Raw genomic sequence first — 13,270 nt, forward strand, 5'->3', positions numbered from 1 at the left:
CGTTTAAAAAAAAATGGTCTAGTTTGACTTGGCACGAAGTTTAAGAAAATTAAAAAGACTTTTGAATCTTGTGATCCTAATTTAAAGTTTTGTAAAATGTACAAAATTGTCATTTAATCTTGTGGTCTTAAACATGTCACGTAGAAAGCTGAAATTAAAATGCTACCAAAAAAAAAGAGGTCATTCTTTTTAAACTGACCAAAAAGGAAAGGATGTCATTCTTTTTTAAACGGAGGGAGTATTTGGGAATTTGGGATATTTGCCAAAAATATTTGTCAAATAATGGCAAATTATATGGATAAACACTATTTGCCAAATTTCCCCCAAATATTATTTGAGAAATCTATGGCCAAACGGGTCTTGCCATCATTTATTTAGCAATGGTTTAAGTCATCGACAGACACTTAAAGTTGTCTGCATAATTCACTTAGACACCTAAATTCAGGCTTGTACCTATTGAACACCTCTACCTCTTTGAATTTGAACCATTTGAACATTTTTTGGATCATTAGCTAAAAGTATAAAATGAGTGAAATACACTCGCGATGACGTGGCAATTTGACAAATTAAATAATGACATGTGTTATTTGAATTTAAAAAAAATATTTTAAAATGTATTATAATGTGAAGGAAAAAGAAAATCACTTACTATTAAAAAAAATTTGTAATCCCAACCGACTGACCCACCACCCAAACCCTTCCCCTGCTATTCCACCACTATATCGCTGTCCATTCCAACTCTTTAACATTGTTTAAAAACTCCGACGACCGTGAAATCTCCAATAATTTTAAGCATGAATGCTTCAAACTGTACTTCACATATTAACATGAAAAGAGGATATAGCTTTCTTATTGCCCTATCCTTTTAGATTATTATTTTTCTGCATTAATTGAAAAAAAAGAGAGTAAATTAGAGAATTTTACTTCGAAAAAAGCATCAATGGCAGACGAGAGCTCGGAAGAAGAAGGGTTAGGGCTAAAAAAGGTTTGTAACAATTCTGTGGAATTTCATCATCTCCGTCGTCGTCAATGTCGTACTGGGGTTCTTATTCTTGTTCTTCTTTCTCCGGCGAGGAGTAGCCTTGTATGAGTGAAAAACTCATCGTCACCAACCGACAGGATTCGAATAAGCCTTCGAGTTTCTTTTGCCCCGCCATAAGTTTTTCAAAGTAAGATTAAGTTATAAATTTGTAAGTTTGTTTGCTTCCATAAATCAACAATATGACAAAGATTTAAAAAAAAAAAGGAAATAAAATTTGAATCGATTCTATATTTGAAGAAAAAAAAAGCGAACAAGCAGTGGCGTTAATGGAAGAGGTGCCAAACAGGAAGAAATGGATATAATGACGGTGATAATGAAAAATATGAAAAACTACAATGATAATGATGGTTGGATAAAAAGCAAAGAAGAGGAAGAAGAAAGTTACTGGTGCGAGATTGCGGTGGCGACGGTGGTTGCTGCTTGGTGGTAAGGTGGAGGAGTAATGGCAGCAATCACAAGGAAGAAGAAAGGGATTTTTTATTTTAAAAAGTCTAATTAGTTGCTTTCACGCGCTCTTTGTCCGTGCATTACACTTAAAATGCCATGTAGGCAAAAAATGTTTAATTGATTCAAATTTGAAAGGGTAGAGGTGTTCAATAAGTATAAGCTTCAGTTTAAGTGTCTAAGTGAATTATGCGGACAACTTTAAGTGTCTGTCGATGACTTAAGCCTTTAGCAATTTATATTCATTAAATTTGATGAAAACAATAGAAAAAAAAATTTAATCATAAACATCAAGATAGTCTCGTCAAATCCTGAAACATTTATCCAGGTTAGGTTTTTAAATTGTTTTTATACTTGTACTTAGAGAAAATAACAAAAATATTCCCCTTATGTTTAAAAGCAGTGCCCTTAAATATGTACAAAACAATTTTGATCAATTAAGTTTGTTAAAAAATATTATTTTTAGTCTTTATCAAATATTTAACAGTTTATGCTCGTTAAATATGATGAAAACAATTGAGATAAAAAGTTTTAATCATAAACACTAAGAAGTTCATCAAATCCTAAAATATATCATCTAAAAAATGGCATTAGATACTAAACAAATATTTTTTTTAAATAAGAATTACACCAAACTTTAGAAATAAATTTAATTTAAAATAGCAAAAACTACAAATTGTGCCTCTAAATGTGAGTTTCAACTAAAAAAAAATTCAAACATAAGGGATTATTTTTGACATTTTCTACAATATATAACACAGACAAAATTAACTATAAATAAAAAAAAATAATATGCAAAACCTTTTTTCCTTTTTTTTTCTTTTAAAAAAATTATGATCACGGTAATCACGTAGCTTCACAAGGCAAAATCTTGGAACAAGAACAAAAAAACAAATTTCACCAAGTCACGGGAAGTTCCACTTGTTTCTGCCAAAATGATGACTTTCATATCCTTTTTTAGTTATGTCGATTTTAATTATTTATATATAAAATAATGCATAAATTTACCTTTAAATTATACCTATTTTAGTGATGTAAGATTGTAAATTAGTAATCAAATATTATACTAATTTACTAAATTTTATGCATATCAATTAAAATACTACCATATAATTTACTTAATTTTATTCGTATCGATTAAAATATTATCAAATATTATATTAATTGTGCAATTTTAATATATAAATAATTTATTTCTTAACGGACAATAGGATAATTGAAGCAGAATGTTCTAACTTTATCATCATTTTGAGTCTATAAGGAGAGAGTGAATTGATCAAAAGTTATGTGATCAAGGTTAACAACATGTTCTGATGTCAAAAATTTACAGTTAATATGTCATTAAGTAGGTAATGGAAATTATTTTTTGAGAATAATAATCATGAAATCTAACTTGACAAAATTAAATGACTTTTGAAAGATAAAACAAAGTCGCGTAATCATTCAATCTTCTAACTCTAACAACATCGAAAATCGAGTAAATAATGTGATACTATAACATATCGAATTACACTACTAATTTATTTTTAAAAAATCACATTTCAATATATATTACTCATTTAAGTGGAGCATATTAGCTCAAAGACAAACAGAAATGACAATAATATGCAAGTAACATTTATGGTTTCAAGTCACATAACACTACCAAACACCTAATTTTACCAATTATAACCAATTGTCTTCGAACATTGTGGCGTCATGTCTGGACATTAAAGTTGTAATAAAGATTACATGTCACCATAGTCGCAAATACTAGACATGCATTCATAATCAATTGGGAAAAACACACAAAAATTTGGCATCTCCTCCACTCTAATTACAATTTACAAGTACTAGTAAGTCGTTAGAAGGTAGAGTCGGATTTAGAAATTTTAAAACATGAATACATCATTAAATATAGGGAAAAAGAACAAATATACCTTCGAACTGTCGTAAATGGTATGCAGATACCCTCCGACATACTTTTGGGACATTGGTACCCCTGCCGTCCAAAAACTAGAGCACATATACCCTTTATACTAACAAATATACACGTGTCATAATCTTATCCATCAACCCGAATTTATTAAATATCGGATCAAAGGATAAAATTGCTCCACGTGTCCCTATTTAACCTTCTGTTAGAGTGAAGGACATATATGCTCTAGTTTTTTTATGACAAGGGCACCAATGTTCCAAAAGTATGACGAAGAATATCTGCATATCATTTACGACAATTCGGAGATATATTTATCTTTTACCTTTAAATATAAAAGAAAAAAGTAAGTGTTGAATGAAAAATCAATCTCTCTTATATTGTTCATTCTTTTAAAGCACAAGAGCCAACAAACAATACATTAGATTATTAATAATACTAAAAAAATATCAATAAATTCACGTGCAACACAAATTGAATAGTGAATTGGTCCTCAATGACCACTAGAAACTAGAAACGAACACCTATTTTCTTTGTTTTGTGCCGATTTGTCAACAAATTTGAAGCATCAACGGAAAGAAGGGAATGTAGGTGTTGCCGTGTTGCACTTGCCAACGGAATAAAAAACATTATTATTATATAATAATAATAATAATACTTAATATATTTTATGTTGTATAATTTTCAGAAGCCTTCCTACTTTATAATTTTAAATTAAAAATATATCAAAATACTATTTAATCTCATCTCATGATCTTAAAAAAAACGAACAAAATGAGATAATAGTAACAAAAAGTGCAGAGCATTGGAAACGGTGTCACTATACCGTAGCACAATACAACGGTTCTTCAAACTCGCAAGTAGAAACACACTTGTTTTAAAGTCAAAAGTTCACACACATTATATCCTCTATTTATACTCCCAATATATCACTACTACTCTCATCCACAGTTTCAACTCTCTACAATGGAAGTGAAACTCATTTCAATTCTCTTCTTCTTCACCATTTTTGTTGCAGCTCATTCTCTTCAGTATCAAAAACTTACCCTAAATTCCCTCCCTCAACTTCAATCCCTCTCATGGGAACCACAACTCTCTTCTGATAACGAAAACACTCTTTCTGTACAATTACACCATGTCGACTTACTCTCACCTTCCTCCTTCAATGCAACTCCACATGCATTGTTCAAACTCCGTCTCCAACGCGATGCTATTAGAGCTAAATCCCTTTCCCTTCTTTCTGCTTCCGCTGCTAATTCCACCGGTAAGGATTTCAGCAGCTCTGTTATCTCCGGTCTATCTCAGGGTAGCGGCGAGTATTTTACTCGTATTGGAATCGGTACGCCTACTAAGTACGTTTACTTAGTTCTCGATACTGGAAGTGACATTGTTTGGATCCAATGTTTGCCTTGTGCTAAATGTTACTCTCAATCCGACCCGGTTTTTGACCCGAGTAAGTCATCTTCCTTCTCTCCGGTCACTTGTGATTCTCCGTTGTGCCGCCGGCTTGATTCCTCCGGCTGTAACAATCGGAACAAATGCCTTTACCAAGTCTCATACGGCGATGGTTCGTTTACCGTCGGCGAATACTCGACGGAAACTTTGAATTTCAGAAAAACAACTGTTACCAATATTTCCTTTGGATGTGGCCATGATAACGAAGGTTTGTTTATCGGAGCTGCCGGTTTATTGGGTTTAGGAAAAGGGAAACTCTCGTTTCCGGGTCAAGCCGGTAGCCGGTTCGGTCAGAAATTCTCATACTGCCTTGTAGACCGGATCGGTTCAGCTAAACCGTCCTATATTGTCTTCGGCGAATCAGCAATTACCCGAAATACCATTTTTACCCCTCTCCTCACCAATCCAAAACTCGACACGTTTTACTACGTGGAGCTCACCGGAATTAGCGTCGGAGGTACGAAGGTTCCGGCGGTCACGCCGGAGTTGTTCAAGCTTGATACTGAAGGTAACGGTGGGGTTATAGTCGATTCGGGTACTTCAGTGACCCGGTTGACCCGACCCGGTTATATAGCAGTGAGGGATGCTTTCAGATTAGGTGCTAAGGATTTGAAGAGAGCACCGAATTTCTCTTTGTTCGATACATGCTATGATCTGTCGGGTAAAACACAAGCGAAGGTACCGACGTTGGTTTTGCACTTTGCCGGAGCGGACGTGGCATTACCGGCGGCGAATTATATGATTCCGGTGAACGGTGAAGGGAGATACTGCTTTGGATTTGCGGGTACAAATGGCGGGTTGTCAATAATTGGGAATATCCAGCAGCAGGGTTTTCGGGTCGTGTTTGATCTTGCGGGTTCTCGATTAGGGTTTGCTCCTCGTGGGTGTTCTTATTAATTAAAAAAATTAAGTTAAACAGTTTGTTTAGTAATGAATCTCTGGAAAGGCAGAGATAATATTAGCACTTTTGCAGAAAAAGAGGAACAGCTTCACATGTTTTTGTTTTGCATTATGTGCTAATCATGGTGTCTTTTTGCTAATTTTTGTTTTTAACAAAAAGATAATTAGAAAAAAGGTTTAATTAAAAGGTGCTCCTAAATGACACAATTCACTTTGGCATAATCTGTCACGACTTATGTAAAAAGTTGAGTACTTTTCGAGTGAATTATTGGGTATGATATATTCTTAAGAAAAATATAAATTAAAAGTTATTACTTTTAAAAATAATAATAATTCAAACTACATGAAAAATATATCTCGAACTATAACAATTCCCTTTAATGTTATATTAGAATAGAAGAAGTACATTCTTATCGTAAATTTGACTCCAAACAGTTTATTTTTTTCTCCAAAAAGTTTCCTACAAGATACAATCATTATTACATTTAAGCATGTTTGAATATTTTCATGATTTCAACCTCTCAAACTTTTCACTTCTCTTGTTTATGAATATACTAATTTGTCAAAGTTTTTCATTTTTTCAATATATGAATTTATTATTTTTTTCATATAAATAAGTCCGGCGTTTTTCTTGTAATTGAATTTAATAATCAAAATATCAATAGAACGTAATTAAATTTAATAAAAAATTATACAACTAATTTTGATAAATTGATATAAGTTGGATCACATCATTATGTGCTAATGATGGTGTCTTTTTGCTAAAAAAAAATTAACAAAAAGATCATTAAAAAAAGTGGTTAATTAAAATGGGTGTTGCTAAATGACACAGTTTACTATTTCTCTTTGGCATAACCTGTCACGATTAATGTAAAAAGTTTAATCCTTCTCGAGTCTATATTAAGTATATTGTTGTGAATTATTAGAGGTGCGACATATTCTTTAAAAAAAGTACTTTAATAATTAAAAAAGTATTTAAAGACATAACGAAAGGTACTTTTCAGTATTACTCTTTTTATTATTCCCAAACTATTTTTAAAAAAATGTATGATAACGAAAAAGTTCATTAAATATAGGGCAAACTTGAAAAAATATGCCAATAATTTTCTTCTATAAGCAATTCACTTAAAACAGTTTATATTTTTTCTCCAAAATGTTTCCTACAAGACATGATCATTATTACATTTAAGCATGTTTCAATATTTTCATGATTTCAACCCCTCAAACTATAAACATAATTTTCATGATTTCTACACCTCAAACCTTTCACTTTTCTTGTTTATCAATTTACTAATTTATCAAAGTTTTTCATTTCTTTCAATGTATGAATTTATTAATTTTGTTAATAAACAAGTCCGACATTTTCCATTTGAATTTAATAATCAAAATAGCAATAGTATGTTACTATTCCCTCCATTTCATATTAACTGAATTTGTGCTACAATGCATACATATTAAGAAAAACATTTAACCACATAATATAAATTATAATTTTCACTATTGCCCTTTGTGAAATCATAAATATAACTTTGTAAGTAGTGTAGTTTATCTCCTACAAAATATAAAATTTTAATAAATGAAAAGGCAAATATGAAAAAAAATTAAACATCCATCTTAAACTTTGAACAATTCAATTATTTTGAACAATAAAAAAAGTTTTAAAAATTCAATTAATATGAAATAGAGGAAATACATTAAGGCGGTGGTCAATTTGTTAGAATAGCCATATTCACAAATGACTCATAAACATGGTAGATAATATTTTTTTAAGGGTATAGGGTCAAATATTCCCCTAAACTATTCGAAAAGGTCTAGATATACCCTCCGTTTAAAGTTTGGCTCACTCATGCCCTCGCCGTCCAACTTTTGGTCTAAATATGCCCTTATGGGCGTTAGTTGGCTTGCTAGACATATCCAACTCATTTTTCATTTTTTTAAATGCCACATGGAATTGCTATGTCATTGACTTTACCACATGACATTTATATGAAAATGGAAAGGGATCAATTATACACCTAAAAAATTCGAACCCATAAACACCTAATCCGACCCATAAATCAACCCCCCCTTTTAAATAAACTACCCGATCCGTTTTCAACAATTTTGTTTAAAATTTTATTTTTTTCGGTAAACCCCGAAAATTAGTAATTGATTAATAAAAAATAGGAAAAATATGAAAAAAATATATAAAATTAATGCCAAAAATTCACAAATAAATATTGTAACCTTAAATTCAACAATTTCAACAATTTTTTAAATTTTTATTTTTTTCGGTAAATCCCAAAAATGAGTAATTGATTAATAAAAAATATGAAAAAAATATAAAATTAACGCCAAAAAATCACAAATAAATATAGTAACCTTAAATTCAAAAATTTCAACAATTTTTAATTTTTTTTTTTTTAATAAATTACTCATTTTCGAAATTTGCCGAAAAAATAAAAAAAAAATTGTTGAAATTTTTGAATTCAAGGTTACTATATTTGTTTGTGATTTTTTGGCGTTAATTTTATATTTTTTTCATATTTTTTATTAATCAATTACTCATTTTCGGGATTTACCGAAAAAAAATAAAAAATTTAAAAAATTGTTGAAATTGTTGAATTTAAGGTTACAATATTTATTTGTGAATTTTTGGCATTAATTTTATATTTTTTTCATATTTTTCCTATTTTTTATTAATCAATTACTAATTTTGGGATTTATCGAAAAAAATAAAAATTTAAACAAAATTGTTGAAAACGGGTCAGGTAGTTTATTTAAAAAGGGGGTTGATTTATGGCTCATGTTTATGGGCTCGAATTTTTAGGGGCATAATTGATCCCTTTCCATTTTCATATAAATGTCATGTGGTAAAGTCAAAATGACATGGTAATTCCATGTGACATTTAAAGAAATGAAAAATGAGGTGGATATGTCCAGTAGACCAACTAACGCCAATAAGGGCATAGTTAGACCAAAAGTTGGACAGTGAAGACATGAGTGAGCCAAACTTTAAACGGAGAGTATATCTAGATCTTTTCGAATAGTTTAGGGGCATATTTGACCCTTTACCCTTTTTTTAATTACGAAAGTTCTCTATGAAATAATTTTGAAACTAACCATTGAGTACATATTTATACAAATGACGTCAAACAAAAATATTAAAATCTATAAATAAATAAATAAAATTTTAAAATATATAAAAATATTAAGAATTTTTTTCCAACATATGAAATAACCTTGAAACTAATAATCTAGTACATATTTTTATAACTAGTAACATAAAAATATTAAAATCTAAAAAATATACATAAAATTATATAAATAACGTAAAATACAGAAAAGAAGTGAAAATAAATATACAAAAGTTGAGAAAAATGCAAGAACATGCTTATCGTGGATCAAACCTTCGGGGTAAAAACTTACCCGCACATGACATGCATATACTGAATTGATGTATACACCACGTACGATTCCGTCAGGGTCAAGAAATCCACTTGTGCCTTTGAACCCTTGCAACATTTTGGAGTCCAAACAAACATTGTTCGTCGGTCATTATGCTGCTTGCAAATACAAAATCAACGAAGGATTAGTATTATTTAGGAATAATCACTATTACTAAGGTCCCAACTCCCATGTGGACGTCCAATAGTTTAGCCTTAAAATTATTTATTGAATAAATTAGTTAAATTTCCTTAAATGAGGTGTAAAGTAACGTAATTAATCTCTTAATAATGTGAGTGAAATAGTAAACCATTACTAGTCCTATAATTAGCTTCTATTCACACACAGAAGATTGAACATGTATTCTGCAAGTTGCCTTGTTTAATGATTTTATATATGACGTGTAATTCTCCTCAGATGTTGGTGATATTTTTCAATAAGTTCTTTTCCAAATAATTTTGAGATTGTTTAGATGAAATTTGACTTGGTCGAAATTGAAAGATATCAATTCGTTAAGAAAAATGAATTGTTGCAATGTATAATTATTATATAAATAGTATATATACCTATGCAATTATTTTTGTTGATTTTTTTTTTTAAAAAAAATGCAAAATGTCAGCTCATAAAATTAACTCACCATTATTTTAGTTCAATTTAATTCTCTTTTTTAATTTACCAAAAATGGTCATTCGACCCTAATTTTTCCAAAAATAATGCCTTGCGTCTTCCTCTTGTTTTTTTTTTCTTCTGCTGCTACGTACTTCCTTCTTCTTCATCTTCTTCTGTTGCTTTTGGTTCCTCATCCTTCTTCATCTTTTGCCTTAAAATTCGACGTATCGTAGAATTGTTTAGAATGAATTATATATCAAAAGACTTGAAATATCGAGAAGATTTCATATCTAAAATTTGGGACTGCTTAGAGGTGATTTTGAGTTGATCGAGACTGAATAGCTAGTGTATACTTCATGTATAATTAAACTATATGCAGCTTTTTGAGTGTATCATAATGTGTATAGCTCATGTATAAATAAACTATATTGCATAGTCCGTGTATATTTTTGATGACTTTTGGCAAGCTATATAGTCAATGTATACTTTTTATGCCTTTGACTATTTTTTATATAAATAAAATATGACTATATTTGTGGTAAACTAAAAACTTTATTGTATATATCTATTTAAAACTAACCCTTTTTTTCCCCGTCAAATTCCCATGTACAATTACCTAAGAAGCCCATTTAGATATATAAGACTAGTTTGGGCCTGAAATTGGCAAACTACAATTGCGATGGGAAGATATGATATTTTATGGATAGAGGTGTAGATGAAAAGATTTGAGGGAGTTGTGGAAACATAAAATTCAAGATTCATGACATAGACTTAAGTCTCCTCTTTTCAATGCAATAATAAATGCTTACACTTGGTTAAGTTTTGTTCTTATTCATCGATATGAGTTGAGGTGCAGTGGTTGAGACTGGTTTATCCTTAATTAGAGGTCTCAATTTCGAGCTCTGGGCATGAAAAAAATCCTATTGGAAGCGGCATCCCAAATGGGCCTTGCAATGAACATCCGAATTTAATAAAGATTTTAATGTGGTCTCCGAATATCGAATAGAAAATAAAAAAAAAGTCTTGTTCTTAGTCCATTTTATTAATAAAGCATTTCTTTACTTTCTCAGATCTTCATATTTGAATTCAATTTACATACACAAATAATTGTTTATCCTTAAAACAATATGGTTAAATAACCGCATCCACCATGTAGTTATTTTTATGGACATGTTTTCTAGCCATAAAAAATAATTGCATTTATCATTTTTTTAAGATAACAAAACAAAGAAACAAATAATTATTCAAATATTTTAAATTGAATAGCTTGAATTTTTTTCACCTTTAAATACACAGAACTTCAAAATTTATGATCGAGATTTCTTAAAGTCCTCGATTTCATTTTATAATATTCTTCGCATTTATATATATCGGTTCAATTGAGTATATAGACCTTACAGATTGTTGAGATATGACTATCAATTTGCAAAGGTCAAAACATTATATCAGGAAAAGAAGATAACAATAATAGATGAATGAGAGAATGCGAAGTAAATAACAACACAAATTTATTATTGAAAAAATCATTCACTTTGTATTAAACTAGACATGATAAAACATTTATATTTTAGACGTGACATAACATTTAAAAACGTTAGTTTGAAGGGTACAAATGACAAATTTCCTAACAGCGGGAGGTATGAATGACCACATAGTATAACAAAGGGTAAACTAGCCGTTAAACGAAAGTTAAAGAGTATTTTTGATCCATCTCCCTAAAATTATATCTTGGTTTTCTAAAAAAGCAACTATTTAAAATCATCTATTTTTAATAAGTACAAGTGACACAAAGTATCATGTTTGAGTAATTTACTTCCAAGTGATTTTTCCTTTTTGTTTGTTTGTTTTTTCTGTTTGGGCGATCATTATTTTTCCTATTGACAAGTCCTAATCTTAGAATTTGAAAACTGAATTCTATTAAGTTTTGAAATTTCAAATACAACAATTTTTCTTTGTCTATTTATTTTGATAGGGACAAGATAAAATATTTTAAAATTTAAATTTGAAATATTGTCCACTACTACAATATGAAAACGAAAGGACTCCTCAGTTTCCAATTAGTTTCCTGTGATAAAGGGCACTGTTCAGAAATAAATTTGTTTCATTTAGATAAATTTTTTAAAAGATATAATTTTTATTATTTATTATAAATTTCATGTGCTGAAAAATTTCTATCGTCAGTAAATAAAATTAACATTTAATAAATAATAAGCTGAGCTCAAAATTTCAAATGTGTAATAAATTTCAGTATTATGAATTTAAAGGTTGAATTGATTAAGTTTATATTAAAATCTATATATGTCTCGCTTTATTTTCAAGAACCTATGTGTAGTTTTTATATTGAAATATTAAAACAACGTACGGCTAAATGACAAACAGCATGCATGAAGCATGATTTTTTTTTCTTTTATTATTTAAAAAAAACTGTTTTTAGAAACAGAACATTGAATCTAAGCATGTAATGAAAATACAAGTAGGAAATGAAAAAATAAATTGAAAACATGAGAATAATTATTTAACATGAATTGTGATAGAACAATTGAGATTTTTTTACTTTTAATTAGAGATTTCGAATTCAAGCCTTTTAAAATAGAAAAAATCATATTAAAAGTTTCGTCCACAAAAATAGACTGCAATGTGCAAATCAAACTTTAGTCGAACTCTAATATAATATCGAACATGAAATAAGAAACTTTTTTTTTATAAAAAAAGAAGTATATTTTAATGAAAAAGTCAAACTCTAACAAAATGAATTGAACTGAAGAAAAGCAGGATAACAAATACTCCCTCCGTTATCTTTAATTGTCCTCTTATTTTGGGATATCCAATAATATTTGTTCAGTTTATAAAATCAATAATTTATCATTTTCTGTCTATTTTATCCTTGCTATTAAGTACTATTTAATTTTTCAGCATTGAGATGATATAAATTTAATAGGGATGAGCTGGTAAAATTACCCCAATCATTTACTACTTCTTAATTCTTATGTCAAGTTAATAGTGAACAATTATTATTGAACAGAGGGAATAACTAACCATGTAAATGCTGTTATTTACTTCTATCTATTCTATTCATATTATTTAGAAGTAAAATAAAATTGAGGTTCGGGGATTATAAGGTGAAAAATTGAGCCTTTCACCAATAATATAAAAATTCCGATAGAATTAACTAATTAATCGAGCTACTAAAATTTCTCTAATTCTATATGTTTAGTTTTTTAACAAAAAAAATTAACAGTTGTAAGTTGTAATTTCTCCAACAGATTGTAACCAAATTTGGCTCCAAGAAAAGTCAATCAATCCCTAAGGTTTTGATAATTTTACCAAAACTATACCCTCATTAGTTCCATTTTATATAAATTTGTTTTACTAGACAAAAAAATTTAAAAATTAATAGAGATAATTATGTATAAGTCAAAAAATATATGTACAATATTAACAATATCATTCATCGGCAAAGTTACGTGACTGTCAAGATG

The 13,270-nt window shown here is 29.4% G+C and overlaps 2 protein-coding genes across 3 annotated transcripts in view; one reads left to right on the top strand and one right to left on the bottom strand.

Moving 5' to 3' along the window:
- LOC125810154 (uncharacterized) overlaps positions 1–13,270 on the bottom strand; it is a 316,103-nt gene that overhangs the window by 27,287 nt on the left and 275,546 nt on the right. The gene's annotated exons all lie outside the window — the stretch shown is intronic.
- On the top strand, positions 4,368–5,914 carry LOC125810162 (aspartyl protease family protein 2-like). Its single transcript, XM_049489685.1, has one exon. The coding sequence runs from the start codon at positions 4,368–4,370 to the stop codon at positions 5,751–5,753; it is 1,386 nt and encodes a 461-aa protein (XP_049345642.1). The 3' UTR covers positions 5,754–5,914.

The sequence above is a fragment of the Solanum verrucosum genome, unplaced genomic scaffold (genome assembly GCF_900185275.1).
Source record: "Solanum verrucosum unplaced genomic scaffold, falcon-dt-bn FXZP01000281.1, whole genome shotgun sequence".
Taxonomy (NCBI): domain Eukaryota; kingdom Viridiplantae; phylum Streptophyta; class Magnoliopsida; order Solanales; family Solanaceae; genus Solanum; species Solanum verrucosum.

Excerpts from the sequence above, each read along its gene's own strand:
- LOC125810162 (XM_049489685.1), top strand. The coding sequence starts at position 4,368 with ATGGAAGTGAAACTCATTTCAATTCTCTTCTTCTTCACCATTTTTGTT.